The 16,111-nt window shown below is 43.4% G+C and overlaps 1 protein-coding gene across 1 annotated transcript in view; it reads right to left on the reverse strand.

Annotated features, from left to right (window-relative positions):
- Positions 1-16,111, reverse strand: part of FBN1 (fibrillin 1) — a 213,098-nt gene that overhangs the window by 164,989 nt on the left and 31,998 nt on the right. Inside the window, exons 5-6 of the mRNA XM_035132327.3 lie at positions 11,865-11,960; positions 9,449-9,544 (exon numbers count right to left, since the gene is read on the reverse strand). Of these exons, the coding sequence (XP_034988218.3) occupies positions 9,449-9,544; positions 11,865-11,960 (192 nt within the window). The remainder of the gene's footprint in view (positions 1-9,448; positions 9,545-11,864; positions 11,961-16,111) is intronic.

Raw genomic sequence — 16,111 nt, forward strand, 5'->3', positions numbered from 1 at the left:
CCACCAGCAGCAGAGGCTCCACCCACTAGTGGTTGTTGTCCATGGGGATGGGTAGAGCAGGACAACAGTAGGTGGCGTCAATGACAAGTGGCTTTGGAATGTGGCTCCACTGTTGTATTCAGTCTGACTTTTCTCTGGCCATAAGCTGCTCCCCAAATCAGGAATGAGCAACCAGTGAAAGTCCAGATGCTGCTCAACACAAACCCTGTCATTCCTGACTATTGTTCATGGTGGGTCAGGTAGCTGTGGGTTGCGAGTCCAAGAACATCTGGAAAGCCGCAACTTCCCTATCCCTTCATCTAAGTTCCCTAATGTTTGGATACCCAAAGATCTGAGTCTTATGTTCCCTCCTCAAGATTTCTCCAGAAGCATTCAATTCGTATTGTCTGTCTAACATATGCTTTTTCTTGGCAGCAGAACATGACTCATCGGCAGCACGCTGACTCAACAGACGCCAGATGCAGTTAAGAAAGAACACAAAATGTTCAGTATTGGGAGCACTTTGACAATCTAAGCATTAGATCATTTTCAGATGACTGAAGCTCTAGAAGTGACATGGTTTACCGATGTCACAAACCAACCCGGAAGTAACTGCAAGGGTGGTTGAGTTTTTTATCAATAGCGTCTCTTAAGAGTGGTGAATGGCAATATTTAGCGGGAAGAAACTCCAATGAAAATCCTCGTTATTACACATCTTTACATGGCTGTTTATTTGTATATATTTTAAATTTTTATATACAGATGTTTTATGGTGGCCTATGTTTGTAATGCCTAATAAAGCTTTGGCAAAGTAAAGAACCAGTTTTTGAAAACTTGCTGCTTAGAATTAACCATCTTTTCTGACACGCTTTCTGGAAATGAATAAACATTATTCACATCTTTGTGGTAAATATTTTGTCAACTGAGCTGATATTGACAGATTTCCACCAGTATGATTTAGGGTAGGCAAGCCTTGCTCCTGCTTAAAAATAATAATAATAATAATATATTTTTTCCCAATGTTTTCAAATATAACACTAAGGTTTCTTGTTAGTTTACAGCTCTTGGTTTCTCTAGAGGAGACAAACCATAGGCCCAGGTGGAGACAATACAGTATGTCAAATCATGGCTTAGCTTACAACAGTGCAGCAGTTGCAGGACTGCAGAAGGAGTGTGATTGCCACAGTCTCCTTGCCAGGAGCCTGCACAACCTCAGCATAGGTGCCAAGTTTTCCCTTTTCTCGCGAGGAAGCCTATTCAACATAAGGGAATTTCCCTTAAAAAAGGGAGAACTTGGCAGCTATGAACCTCAGCCTCCTCCAGGTCAAGAGCAGCAATGCCTGTGTTGGGAAGGTAGCTTCGTGGCTTCACCACACAACACATAGTACTACTGGTTTCAACCACATACTTCTCCCTTCTCCTTCTGAAAAGCACAGCCCAGATCAGGAACGGGATTGGAGGAAGAATCTACCATAATAAAATAAAATAGGAAGGAAATTCTATTAACCTACTTGATATCTCCTGCACACAACATGTCAAAACAAGTAAGTGATCTAGGAGTACACCACAATCACCACAAAGTTCTCATTGTTTTCCCCCGCAAATGAATTGATTTTTTTTGCTTTTTGATCATTCCAATTGACCCCTCTGCAGTCACAAGAATTCAGTTTCCTCTCTGGCAAAACCTTGCCTTGGTCAAACAGATGCTGAATTCTATACAAGACCCTACTCTTCTGCTCTTTAAACTGTGCATATTTATCTACATTCATGAAGTCTGGGTATTCCAAAAGGGAAGAAGCGGCAAGCGGAATGATGAAAACCTTTTAACCCAGCATTTCCAAATTCCAAGAGCAATCTGGAGGCCTGGATTGAAAGTTCTCTTCATAATTACACAAGAAATTGGCAGACTAGCATGGCTCATATCTCAGATATCTTGGGACAAATTCCATTGACACCCACATGATATCATGGTCATATTTGGCTATATGAATATGCAACGACTCAAGTTAAAATGCCTCCCACTATAACGTTAAATGTGGCATGCCAAATCCTTCTTTTCTACCCTTTCTGGACAAAGTTGCACTATTTAAGCAATCTTGAATTCTAATATGCAGGTTGACATAGTTCAATGTCAACCTAAGGTTTTGCAAGGACCCTGAAAAAATGTTAGATTTGGGCTTTCTAGCAGCTAAAGTTTAGCAAAGCTTCAAAACCCCAAGGATACATATTGTTGCTTTTATAAAACGTTTAGAAATATAATGTAAATGAGTGCAGAAATATGCATCGGGGTATTTGGGCTGTATGCAACTACATCCTACTCAGAGAATACCTGCTAAAATTATTGGATAATTAGTGTCTATCCTGAATATGGCTAGCATTGGATACAACTCTTTGCAATGACAGAGGTTAGAGATTTGAAAACTGAAGGGAACCCCCCCCCCAACTGCCTAATTCTAAACCCATTTACTTATATGGAAGACCCAGTGAGATTAACTGATCTCCCTTCCAAGTAAAAGTGCTTAGGTTCACAGGCCAACAACAACTCTACTGAGAAACAAAAGCCACTGAGTTCAGTCAGGGATACTCCCAGCAGAGACAGACCCTGGTGGGGAGAACAAAAATGTAGTAATTTCCAATGCAGCTATTGCAGTAAAGTGATTTGTGGGGGTGGAGGGCGATACAGCTCTTTGACAAGGGTGCAAGGGACCAGGGGCGTAGCCAGGATGAAAATCAGGGGGGCAAGGGGCGGGGAGTAAGGGGCGGGGCCAAGGGGCGGGGGCGGGGCCACATCGGAGCAGCCCGAAATCGGGCTGCTCCAACTCCCTCTCCCCCTCCGCGATAGGAAGGGACGAGGGGGAGCCAGGATCAGCCCGAAATCGGGCTGCTCCGACTCCCTCCTCCCCCTCCGCGATAGGAAGGGACGAGGGGGAGCCAGGATCAGCCCGAAATCGGGCTGCTCCGATCCCCTCCTCCCCCTCTGCAATCGCTGGGGCAGGTGGAGGGAAAGCCCCAGAGCCGCGCAAAGCGGTTGCCTGGCTTTCCCTCCGCCCGCCCCACAGCCAGCCGGCTAGAAGGGACGTCTCCCTTCTCCCTTGCTGGCTGTGGGGCGGAGGGAGGGAAAGCCAGCCAAACGCTTTGCGCGGCTCTGGTGCTTTCCCGCCGCCCGCCCCACAGCCAGCCAGGGAGAAGGGAGACGGCACCCGGGTGGGCAGTGGGGCAGGCTGGCCAGTGGCCCTGCTTCTAGGGGGGGCAATTGCCCCCTCCTGCCCCCCCTGCCTACGCCCATGCAAGGGACCCTGAGTATGCCTCTGATTCCCAGGTAACTGGATATAGAGTGACAGCCTGCATCTCCCCTTCAGAGATTTGTCAAGGAATCTTTACCTTTTATTGAAACAAAAGATCCAAAAGCAGATCTTCGCCTCCATATATATACATTCAATACGGATTCTGCATTCTCTGTTTAACAGTTTGCAATCAGATTGTTCTCTTATATCATCTACTTCGTTCCATATACCTTATTTAGGCCTCTTTCCCTACAGTCCTATTTCAGTGCCAAATAGAACAAGCAGACACAAAAGAAATACATGGAAGCAACTTGTTTCTTACAGAACTTCCAGAGATCAGCTGGAAGTGTGAACATATCTATTGCAAATGTTATTAATCATTGTTGAAAAGTCATTTCCTCCCTTTCAAACACACATACCCCATCATTGCAACTGCAAATTCAAGCTTAACACAACATGAATTATATTTCCCAACAGAAAAATCATGACCAAGCAGCATTTTCAAATTCAAGATCTGTTATTTCTGATACCCCAAAAGAGAAATAAATTATGAAGTGGATGCCAAAACTCCCGAATTTAGGTTTCCTCATAGACAATCAAATAGACAATTCAGAATTTAACCATTATTGTTTTTTTTTACTTCTCCAAATCTTTCTCTTGCCATCATTATTCTGACAATGAACCATGTCTACTTAAGGTTACAGTCCTAGATACCCAGAATGCACCAGGGAAAAGGAACATCTGCAGGCAAAGATCTTTTGATCACCAGGCAGAACAAACAAACAGGTTTTAAACTGGAAACATTGACAGTTGAAATTAAAAAAGAAAAGAAAAATCAAACCCCACTGGGTGTCTGTACACTTATTCCCTGGATAGTCTATGATTTATCTAGCCTTATGTTCTTAGTGATTGTGTTTGGATGTCACAGTTAACCATGGTTTATCATTACAGGAATGAGTCTGGGTAAGCTTTGGGTTCACAAACTCTTCCTCCTTGCATGGAGGGGTTCATGTTGCATTGTCCAAACCCAGGCCAACTTTAAGCCATTGGTTATAAAGCTGGTTTATTTTGATAAGCCATGATTAACATTAACCACAGCTTAGGTGACCATAATGTTAAACTTTGGTTATGAAAGTTCCATTTGAATGAGCAGCAAAAGCTTTCAGACTCCTTCTCACAATCACAGCAAGAGGAGAGGGAAGGTTTGCCAAAGCTCATTCAAGTAATGGAAAACCATAGTTCACTATGGCATCCAAATGCAGTCAATGTCCTGATTTAGATTATCATCCCATGCTTCAATTGTCCAAACAAAGCCATTCTCTGTTCTGAAGGTGAATGTTTTGCTAATAACTTACTTAATTGAACTGATGTATTCAGAAATACTCTCAATTGTTTTACCTAGAAATATTCTATTTCTAAACAGAGAAATTAGCAACTATCTGTGAAGTTAACAATCAGTGTGCATTAACTATCTGTGAAGTCATGAAATACTACTGTGAAAGCTTGATATTTTAGAACCTCTCTCACAAAAATATGAAGCCATTTACACTATACTAGTGTGGCCATTTTGTTCAGGTATCTTAACAGCTATGCTAGATAAAAGCTTAAGTCTTTTATTTACAATGGTACCTCGGTTTACGAACTTAATCCATTCTGGAAGTCCTTTCTTAAACTGAAACCGTTCTTAAATCAAGGTGCGCTTTCCCTAATGAGGCCTCCTGCAACCGGTGCCCTTCCACCATTCGGCTTCCATTCTTAGACCGAGGTAAAGTTTGCAAACCGGGACACTACTTCCAGTTTTGCTGAGTTCTTAAACCGAATGGTTCGTAAACAGGGCAGTTCTTAAACTGAGGTACCACTGTATATTGAAGTCCAGGAAAGAAGTGTATGTCTTCGTCATCAAATGTACTGCTTAGAAGACACTTCCAAAAAGGGTTTTCTTGCAGGAGGGGGATGCCAGTAATTATAGGTTATAATACTAGTTTAAATGCAACAAAAGTTTTCGGGAAATGACTTGTACTTTTATCTACACTTTGTTGTTTGCTTTCCATACCACTCTCAGGGTGCATAGTCTTTTCAACAAATTATACCAGTTATATAAGAACACAGTAGTAAAGTTGCATTGCTTCAATATTGCCCAATTTGTATTTTTGCCAAAGTTCTTCGGACGTTATATTTTTTAATGAGGGCTGCAGACTTTAGTAGATTTAACTGGTAGGATATGCAAATACATATTCAAATCAGTCAAATAAAATGCAATGAGACATCCAGCAGGGTTTGGCAACCCTGATTTTTATCCTTTGCATTTGCTAGACTCACAGGGTGATCAAAATTCTGAAATATATATCCTGCTGCAGAGAAAGAGAGCTGAACAGGACCGACACAGTGAAGGAAAGCCAGACATTGTTTGCACATGCAGTACGTACACGAGGGAGGTACATGCTACAATCTTAATATTTGAAGTGACTGGAGTCCAAGCTTGCTGTCGTCTGACTCAAAAGGAAACTCTGGGTGGGAGCATGATTCTGTCTGTACTTTCCACTGCATTTAGAAACAGAAATGCAGTATAGGAATCACCAAAGGTCTGAACCTGTGGAGAGCCACTGTCACTCAGTGATAGATAATGCTAAGCTCAACAGACCAAAGGTCTGCCTTGGTATGAATCAGCTTCCTATGTATGTACCTATATACAACTCCCAAATGTTACTGGAAATGCCTTAATACTCTGACTCTCATTACAGTTTACATCCCTGTGTGGAGCTTCAGTTTGTAATGTAATTTCTTCTACAGTTTGATAGGAGTAGATGGCCCTTGAAGTCTCTTCCAACTCCGCAGTTTTCAATGTATCAGAATTAAATCAGCCTTGCGTGTCAGGGTACCAAGACATCCCCCCAATAACTCACACTTCACACAGGAATTAAGTTTAAGGTTTTTGGCATTATTTTGGCCACAACTTTATTTAAATACAACTAATGTGAGTGGTTGCTTAGGCATTAGTTCAGGCATCTCCAAACTTCAGCCGTCCAGATGTTTTGGACTACAATTCCCATCTTCCCCGACCACTGATCCTGTTAGCTAAGGATCATGGGAGTTGTAGGCCAAAACATCTGGAGGGCCGCAGTTTGGGGGTGCCTGCATTAGTTCCATCAATCTGTCATCTGCCTGGGACAGAACTGAGTTCCCTAGCGGAAGTCATTAGAGGTGAGCACCCCCTGAGAGAGGGCGGAGTAGGGTGTCACGCCCTTCACCTCGCCCCAGGTGCTCCCCGAGGCTCTTGCGTGGCCCTAGTCCCCACCGGGGGTACAGACAAAGCATGTCGAGCCCAAGGATTCCTTTAACGGAATACCCCTAGCAGCAATTTTGAGGGGTAGGCCCAGCCAAATCCTTACCCCTCCCCCATCCAATTTGAACCAATGCCTAACCGCCAACCTTACAAGTTGTGACGATTTGCTACGCAGTAGGCAAAAACCACATGGCACCAGCCAATCAGCCAAGTGGACAAAATTCCTACCAGGACCCTGCCCCCAAAAGCAGACGATCCCATGACAGATATAGCAATGTCAAGCGCAAGAGGCCCCCTAAAAAGAGGGAGGGTGAGCGGGAGATCCGTTGCACACAGCAAAAGTGAAAGTGCAAGCTGTGTGCCTGAACACTTAAAGCAGGGGTCCCCAGACTTACCGGCGTTTGGGCCGGTTCCCACCGCGCCGATTGCGCGGCGGGCCGGAGGCAGGGGAGCGCGCGTCTGTGCGGGCTTGCGGGCGGGGGAGTGCGCGCCCGTGCGCATGCGCATGGGCGCTTACTGGCGCGGCGGCGCGCTTCCCGGGTGGAAAAAGCGCCGAAAATCCATTGTGCGCATTCGCGTGGGCCTCCCCCGACCCGGAAGTGCACCAGAAATGACTTCTTCCGGGTCGGGAGAGGCCCATACGCATGCGCAGAAAGGATTTTCGGCACTTTTTTCCCAACCCGGAAGTCTGGCTCAAGTGCACCCCGTCATTTTAATGCTGGGTTTAAACAACAAACATGGGGTGCACGGAAATGTTCAAACTTTGTAAGTATACGGACAACTCTGCTCAGAGCCAAACGCATGAGACCTCTCTCTGCTGCTTTCCTCTCTGTGGCTGAATACAGTATAAACAGTCCTTCCACTGCTCCTAACATTTGGCTGCTCTCTGTAACCACCTATTTTTCCTGTGTGGAAGAGTTAACCGTAATGCTGGATCCAATCCTACGCTGGCTTGCAACCGTTTGCATTCAAACTGCTCTCTGTAGCTACTGGAGGTTCTCCCAGGCTTAGACTTGAACAGAGCCTACATACATATGAGAGAGAAAGGTGGACTTGCTTGACTGAGTATATAATAGTCTGCTTTATAAGTAACCCATCATATGAATTTTCCAGACACCAAGTTAGCCCATTTGTTCAAATTAAAACATATGTTATCTGCAAAAGTACAAAAACAGCCAACCGACAACTACAGCTAAACATTTGCATCTGAAGAAGTGTGCATGCACATGAAAGCTCATACCAATGACAAACTTAGTTGGTCTCTAAGGTGCTACTGGAAGGATTTTTATTTTATTTTTTTGTTTCGATTACAGCTAAACACAGGCACCCCCAAACTTCGGCCCTCCAGATGTTTTGGACTACAATTCCCATCATCCCTGACCACTGGTCCTGTTAGCTAGAGATCATGGGAGTTGTAGGCCAAAACATCTGGAGGGCCGCAGTTTGGGGATGCCTGGCTAAACAGCTATTGCTGTCATCTCTCTCCAGAATGCTATTAAGCTTGATTTAATTTCCTTGAACGACTTCAGGCACAGCAGATAAGTAGGGCTGTGTTCTCATCTGGAAACAGCTGTGTGTGTTGCTATGGCTACCCAAGCAAAAAAAAAAAGTTCACAAAACTGATAACAAACTCATACAAGTTTTACAGAAGAAGAACTCTGCAAAGCTAGTCAAAACAAAGCACGAGAGTTGAGGCAGGATATCTTATAACTCTGATACTTAAGTGTAGCTACAATTGCCAAAACATTGCCCAAGACCTTCTGTGTATATTAAACAGAAAGCTAAAATGTACGTGATTGCATTCATTTTACTGGCCAGCTTTTACAGCTAAAAGCGAAAAATGAAACAAAATGAACTCCCAAGTTTCATTTGCCTTTCATCCTCTTCCCCATCTTTAAATAAAAAGTATGCAGACCTCCAAGACATCTAAATTCCAGGAAGGGTGGCCAAAATCCAGTGCTAAAAGTCTACATATAGCACTGAACCTCTAAAGTCCTGCACCTCAAATTCTGTACAGGTTCAAAGTGAGTCACCCCTTCACCAACATCATAGTCGTTGATAAAACCTCACACACATACCGAACCACACAATACTGTGGAAACAATGGCACAACCATTGCTGTGTCCTAAGTACACCAGTGGCTTGTCCACATAAGAGGAAGTGTTGCGCCATCTTCTTCCTGACAATAGGAAGTTAAGCTGCATATCTCTTGCTGAGATGGAGTTATAATGATAGATAACAAATGCTGCACTTGTTGAATTTCTGCCTCTCGGGCAGCTGCTTAAAAGCACAGAAGCTTCATCAGAGAGGGGGAAACGGCAGCCTGACTGTGAGGCGAAAGGGGGAAACGTGGTTGCTTAGCAATCATGGAACAGGCCTTTGCGCCAAGAAGCAATATAGAAGTAGGGATAACGTCCACACATTGCAAAAGAAAAAAGCTGGAAAATATACCAAAAGGATCCTATGGGAGTAAGGAACACAGACTGCACCTCCTCATTGGCCTCTTCTAAGATTTAAAATGATTGGTCTGTGTGGATTATAGTGACAGAGTAGGTAAGGACACGCTATCCTGGAACTGCAATAAGAGGAAGTACAATAACACAAATTTATTTATTTCCCCGCTTTGTTTTAACATCCAAAGCTGCCCTGAATCCTGTTGGTTATAAGGAGCTATTTCCTCACTCCATCACCTGTCACAGTTTCATTTGCCTTCTTTAATCAGATTTTCGTGTATTTTAAATTAAAAAAAAAGTATTCCAGAAACATATTGTTCTTTCATCTTAATTCATCACACTCGGCAAACAATAAAACAAACAAACCCAGAAGCTTAACTCATACACAACACATCAAAGTCCGGTCTTTTCTAATGGGGGTGTGTGTGGAATATGGAAATCCCACCTACCTCTTTCACACTGAGGTCCAGTAAAGCCATAAGTGCAGGCACATCTGTTTGGTGCGACACATCTCCCTCCATTAAGGCACCCACTTTCGCAGACAGCTGTAAGTGAAACGAGCAACAGTTATTTGAATGCTCCCATGTTTCCATGACGGGCAACCATTTGTGGCTTTACCCAGGCATGTGGCTTCTCTCACTCCAGACAAACCACACACTGTAACCAAGGTTTGGTCCTGGGTTTACAGCTCATGGCCTGTTTGGAGAAGACAAGCTATGAGCCTGGGTTCAGGCAGCAGCATAGATTGGCTCAAAGCACCCTAGCAGCAGCAGATCTCAGAGAGAAGTTCAGGGGCTGTGAATTTTCTCTCTGGAGGCCTCCACACTTTCACACTAACCCATAGTTTGGTTTAGTGTTACGTGAGAACCAGCTCTGTGGTTTCGAGAGTGTTTTGATAATTGTTTTATCTTTGTATTGTATTTTGGCTACTTTGCTAACTACTCTCCTCCAGGAGGAAGCATCGTTTCAAAACTGCAAATAAAATCAAATAAAATAATAATGGAAATATTAAGGTTTTGTGTAGAAGTGTAGAAGCACCCAACCAAACCAACTGTGTAAGAAATTACTATTTGGGTCTTTGTCCTCAAGCAGTACCTACATCTGAGTCCAAGCAATGGTAGCTTCCCAGGGTGGAAGAGGTCACCTGACATGAAAATACCCTTACTTAACTAAACAACAAAAAGACAAAAACTTTCTATTCCCCCCCCCTTCTTTTTCTCTAGGAAACCTCGCACACATTTGCCCAACTGAATTACAGGCCTCTTTCTAAGAACATGATTTGCAGTTAAACACATTATTACAAATCCACATTGCTTGGCAAAACCACTTGTTGGAATATGGATGGCCTGGGACTCTGACAGTCTTACTCATTTTGACCAGCAAGTAAGCCTTTGCTGGTGAATGCCAAACTCTATGAACTACTTATCAAATGCAGTCATGTATTTCAAAACAGCCAAACATCAAGCTCAGCTATGACTATTTGAAAAGCCCAAGATTTAGCATATGTAATCCAATTCCCTGATATGTCACAATTTCAACAGAGCAAGATATGGGCACAATCCGGCCATTTCTGCGCATGGAAAGGAGTTCCTAATGGAATGCATTATAAGTCTATCCTTTCAATCCCTTTGCCAGCCTTGCACCAGTGCACCACAGTTCACAATTTCTGGTCAACCAAGGGTCTCCTAGACCTCACTTACCTGCCTCTAGTGCCTGTTACTCCCCAGGCAACACATATAACATTTGCTTCTGCTGGGAGCAGCATGGATGCATGTAAATGAGACGTGGGAAGACCGCATCTTACCTGGAAAGGCTGAGTGCATTTCAGTGTACCCAGTCATGCAGCAGTACAACCAGCATGAAGCCAGCATGGCATGTGGGTGAACATTAGAATACATTCTGATAGGAGCCACCTTGCTGTCTGCTCCACATTTGCAAAGGGGCCAGATAGCACTCACAGCTGAAGTTCTAACTAATCAGATCCTACATGCATAAAACCTTTCAAGTCTTTGATAATTCTAAGAACGCAAGAACTGTTTTAAGCAACGCGGTTGATGTGCTGTGAGTTACAGTATGTTGTTTTAATTGTGATGTGGAAAATGGAAATTAATAAAAATATTTTTTTAAAAAAATGCATAGAACTGCAACATCAGGCAATATCCAATTATTATGAATTTGTCTGATGCTTACTTTAATTGTTCTAGTCAGAAAGAATTCTCCTGGCATCTATTGCAAAGTCACGTGCTAGCTTGAAAAATTCCACAGCAGTTAACCAGCAGCCCAGAATTTGTTGATTACAATGGATTTGTTAGTCTTCTTGTGGCTGAGCTCTACGTTTTAACCAGTGCAGAGTCAAATGTCAGATGAAAATTTTTAGCTCAAAAACTGGGCCACATCCCTCAGTTTCACAACAGAAGTCTCAACAAAAAAGACCACTTCCCAGTGACTGTCATTGTTACTCCTTCCCTAAAGAAAACTGGAAACAACGCTGCATAATAACATTGTGCCTGTTGCCTGATTACTTGGCAGCTTCCAGCTGGTGGCTTCCGATAAGAACTTGTTCCTGCAACCACTGGTGCTGGCAAACCCAACCCCCAACCCCCATTTCACCCACAATTTATCCATTTCTCCTCTGCCTCCAAAAGCCACTAAAATGCATCCCGTATCACTTAGCACAGTGTTCCTCAACCTTGGGCCTCCAGCTGTTTTGGGACTACAACTCCCATCATCCTGAGCTAGCAGGACCAGTGGCTGGGGATGATGGGAGTTGTAGTCCCAAAACAGCTGGAGGCCCAAGGTTGAGGAACACTGACTTAGCACACATAGGACAGCACCCCTAGCTAAATGTTAATTACATTTACTTACGCTGCCCACAATGTGTTCCTGTGTATCCTTTCTGACAGAGACAATGGTCATCACTGCATGTACCTCCATTCATACACCTGATGTTGCAATGTTGCACTGGAAAGGAAAGACAATTACTTAACTGTGCAGTCTAGAGAAACTTAAACAGCAGATGGCAACCATTTTAAATGTTTAATTCTGAGAAGTGCTGACCACAACGACCATCAAATAGAAATGCAGAATGCCTCATTGTATTTCATGGCTTTTTGAGGACCTACTCACCATGGGGAAACCCCATGGCAGAACAGCAGAAAAGAAAAGACTCGGAAAATGGGGGTGATTGGAAGAATGTGCAGCCAAGCTCTCTGAAATCAAAGGAGCACAGCAAGTATCAAGAAAGTCCTTGAGTACAGTGCTCTTCCGCCTTGGGACCACATTTATTGTTGGGCTACAATTCCCTTCATCCCAAGCTGACCTGGTGCAAAAAGAGCTTTTAAGTTCTCTGCCTTGGAAGGAGGGCAAGGCCCCCTCAACACGCTGGTTTGGGGCTGCCTCTGTGAGACCCCCATGGGGCTGTTCATGTTTCCATAAGGTCCCACAACAGCTTCCCTACTAATCTTCCAGAGCCAGCACATCAAGAATGCCTTGCTGGCAAGACAGACAGAGAGCTTTAAAGTTCTTTTTGCAATGGTTTTTGGAAGGCTAAGGATGCTCATGCAACATATCTCATGGGAGCTCGGACAGACCTGCAAGATCTTGTGAGAGCACCCCAAAGCTTTCACTCCACCTTGCTTGCATTTAACTTGCAAAATTTCAACCAGCTGGTCTTCAGTTGTGTGTGGTTGAAATCACACAAGTTAAATGTGCATAAGATGTGATTGTTTGCTACATTTTAAAACATTGTGACATCAACTTTATACTCTGACTCTATGGAAAACTGTTGAAACAATTGGCTACTTTCAACTATTGAAATCAATGGACTTGATCAACTTAAATTAATTTATTTCAGTTTGTCTGCTCCGAATATGACAGATAGGACACCTTCCAATGCTATTATTTTCCAACCAAAGTGAAGGGGCACAATTTAGAGATTAAAAACGAGCAATTGTATTTGCTGACTTCCATAGAGGAATCGCCCAGCTCTCTACCACTTAAATCATTGAGGTTTGGAGCCAAACTATATATGATGCTAAATGTGTCTTTGCATGTAAAGGTTTTTCTGAAATTGCTGTCAGTGGAGGGATTCTTCTCAACATAAATAGCAGCTTTGAGGGAGCATTTTTCTGTCACAACCACAGCAAGTGAGGAAAGGGTTAAATTGCCTACCCACCTGTCTGCCTCAGTGGCAATAATTTGAGGCCATCCCAGTGGCTGCTATTTAGGATTTAGGAAAACAAAACCTGCATGCTAGATGCAAAGACTCATATAAAGTCACATCTAGTTCAAAAGGACTTAACTTCAGCTAGATTCTCTGCAAGGCATCTGCAAATCTGCAGCCCACTTTAATTGGTGGAGCCTTATTTACACCCTCCTAAGTAGGTCTGAAAAAGGTGGGTAGTGGTTTCAAAATGTATGGTCGGACTTATAAAACCTTAGGAAAACAGAAGGGATTAGAAAACACATAGGAAATGATATCATCTGTCAGGCGGAGTTAGGAACTTAAACCACAAACTGATTTCAATTAGAGTAAAGCAAGCCAAAAGCTAACTTCCATTCCCACATTTATTACCAAAGGCATTTAAATGCTTTGAGATAATAAGTTTAACGGTAGCTTAAGTGCATTTTTTTTAACCTTACTTTTTTTTTCAAGCTACAGGCTGAGAATATTTCTTCATCTTAAGTCTTATACGCAACTCTGCAATGAGGGACTGCGGGTGAGAGATTGCCCTATTCTGCCTTAATTCATTTTCCAAAGGAAATTATTTTTCATGCAGTCTTAATTATCTGGCAGACTAGGAATGCAAATAATCATTTTTATTGGAATTGTTTTTAAGGCCTGAGTGGGGGTTCATGGACACACCAGTGTTGAAGAAGCTTTTTACAGCTTTGCGGGTTTTTTTGGGTTTTTTTTACATTGTGGCAGTGGGAGGGAAGCTAGGGTTCCCCCCTCGGGCCTCTTTTTCAGGCCCCTGGGACTCTGCCCAGGCCACACAAACCTCCCCCAGCCACGTCCCCTTCACCCAAGCAACTTCCCCCCACCCAGCTTTGTTTCAAACTCTCCTTGAGTGGTTTTGCTTCCTTCATTGGCACACTGCATTTCCAGGCCAGCTGTGGAGGAGGAAGTTCCTCTTCCTCCCTGGCCAGCATGGAAACCAGGCAGTCTGGAAGAGGAGTGATGGCAACCCTTCCTCTGCCAGCCCATTCACTCACCCACATGGAATTCTTTGAACCCACCTGCCTGGAATTCATGCCACCTTTGATGTTACAAACAAGGCTGCATGAACAGATCTAAACTAGGTCCAACAATCATATTTGTATCCAACAATGGTATGGATGATAACTGTTTACATAACTAAAAGCAAAAAAAAAAAAAGTGGGTGCAATGGAATTGATGTGAGTATTCTGCACTCACCCATCTGTACGGAAATTTGGGCAATTCTTCAACAGCAATACATTGCGTTTGCTGTCAAAACTTCTTGCAACCCAATCTAATGCATGCCTATTCAGAAGTAAGTCCCATTGTTTTCAAGTGTGCTTAGAACTGCGTCCTTAAAAATCTAAAGGCAGCTGAGAGTGGTTCCCTGGTTCTCAAATGCCTTGTTACTAAAACGCCTCGGTTCCCAAACACTGAAAACCCAGAAGTAAGTGTTCCGGTTTGTGAACGTTTTTTTGGAAGCCGAACATCCAATGCAGCTGTCGGCTATTGTTTCCAAGGCGCCTGCACCATTGAGAAGCCTCACCTTGGTTTTCGAACATTTCGGAAGTCAAACGGACTTCCGGAATGGATTAAATTCAAGAACCAAGGTACCACTGTATTTTGCACTTTTGTTTTTGCTATATTGCGTTTTTGTTTTTGAGGCTTTTTTGGTTAATTTGTTTTTGTGACTGTATGGAACCCAGTTCAGCTACTGATTGATTGACTGTGTGACTATCATCAGTAAAGGTAAGAATTTTTTTTTAATGTTATCATCTACAATACTGTCTTCTTTATTTTATAGTACAGTACATTGATTATTGCTTTCATTTTATGGATCAGTGGTCTTATTAGATAGTAAAATTCATGTTAAATTGCTCTTTTAGGGGTTGTTTTTGAAAGTCTGGAACGGATTAATAGTTTTGCATTACTTTCTATGGGAAAGCACACCTTGGTTTTGGAATGCTTTGGTTTGGGAACAGACTTCCGGAACGGATTAAGTTTGAGAACCAAGGTACCACTGTATTTGCAAATGAAGGCATCAATTGGTCAGAATGTTCAGGTGTGAATAAGATGGCTTCAGAAGGCTTTAAATGGAAAGTGGATAAATTCACTGACGGCAGGTCTGTAAATAGGTAATGGCAGCTGCTAAATGGATCACTGAGGGGCAGAGGCAGTATACCTCTGAATACGAGCTGTTGGGAGCAACTACAGAGGTGAGTAGGTAAAAAGGTAAAGGACCCCTGGACAGTTAAGTCCAGTCAAAGGTGACTATGGGGTAACGGCGCTCATCTCACTTTCAGGCCAAGGGAGCCGGCATTTGTCCACAAACAGCTTTCCGGGTCATGTGGCCAGCATGACGAAACCGCTTCTGGTGCAATGGGACACCACGATGGAAACCAGAGTACATAGAAACACCGTTTACCTTCCCGCCACAGCAGTGCCTATTTATGTACTTGCACTGGTGCTTTCGAACTGCTAGGTTGGCAGGAGCTCGGACAGAGCAAAGGGAGCTCACCGCATCGCAGGGATTCGAACCACCGACCTATTGCCTTCATGTCCTGGTTGTGGTCTTCCTGGAAATGTTTAATTAGCCACTGCTGAAAACAGGATACTAGAATAGATGGACCTTTGGCCTGATCTAGCAGGGTTCTTCTAACTTTCAAGAGAGCATGCCTCCACAATCTCTTTGAAATTCTTCAGGAAGAACCAAATTGCCAGAAAACATCTGTGAGGTCTAAGGATAAATGCAGAGGAGGATCCGGAATGCTTTAAGGCATCCAAAGCTGTCTTTGCCAGCCATGTCTCAGTGTTGAGATTCAAGCAAAGAACAGATGTGAAGTTTTAAGCATCTTGGGCTGTTGCTTAGTTTAAGGAGCAGGGTGGTATTTCTACTACGTTTTATTTATCAATG

The sequence above is a fragment of the Zootoca vivipara genome, chromosome 13 (assembly GCF_965207765.1).
Source record: "Zootoca vivipara chromosome 13, rZooViv2.hap1.1, whole genome shotgun sequence".
NCBI classification, from domain to species: Eukaryota; Metazoa; Chordata; class Lepidosauria; order Squamata; family Lacertidae; genus Zootoca; species Zootoca vivipara.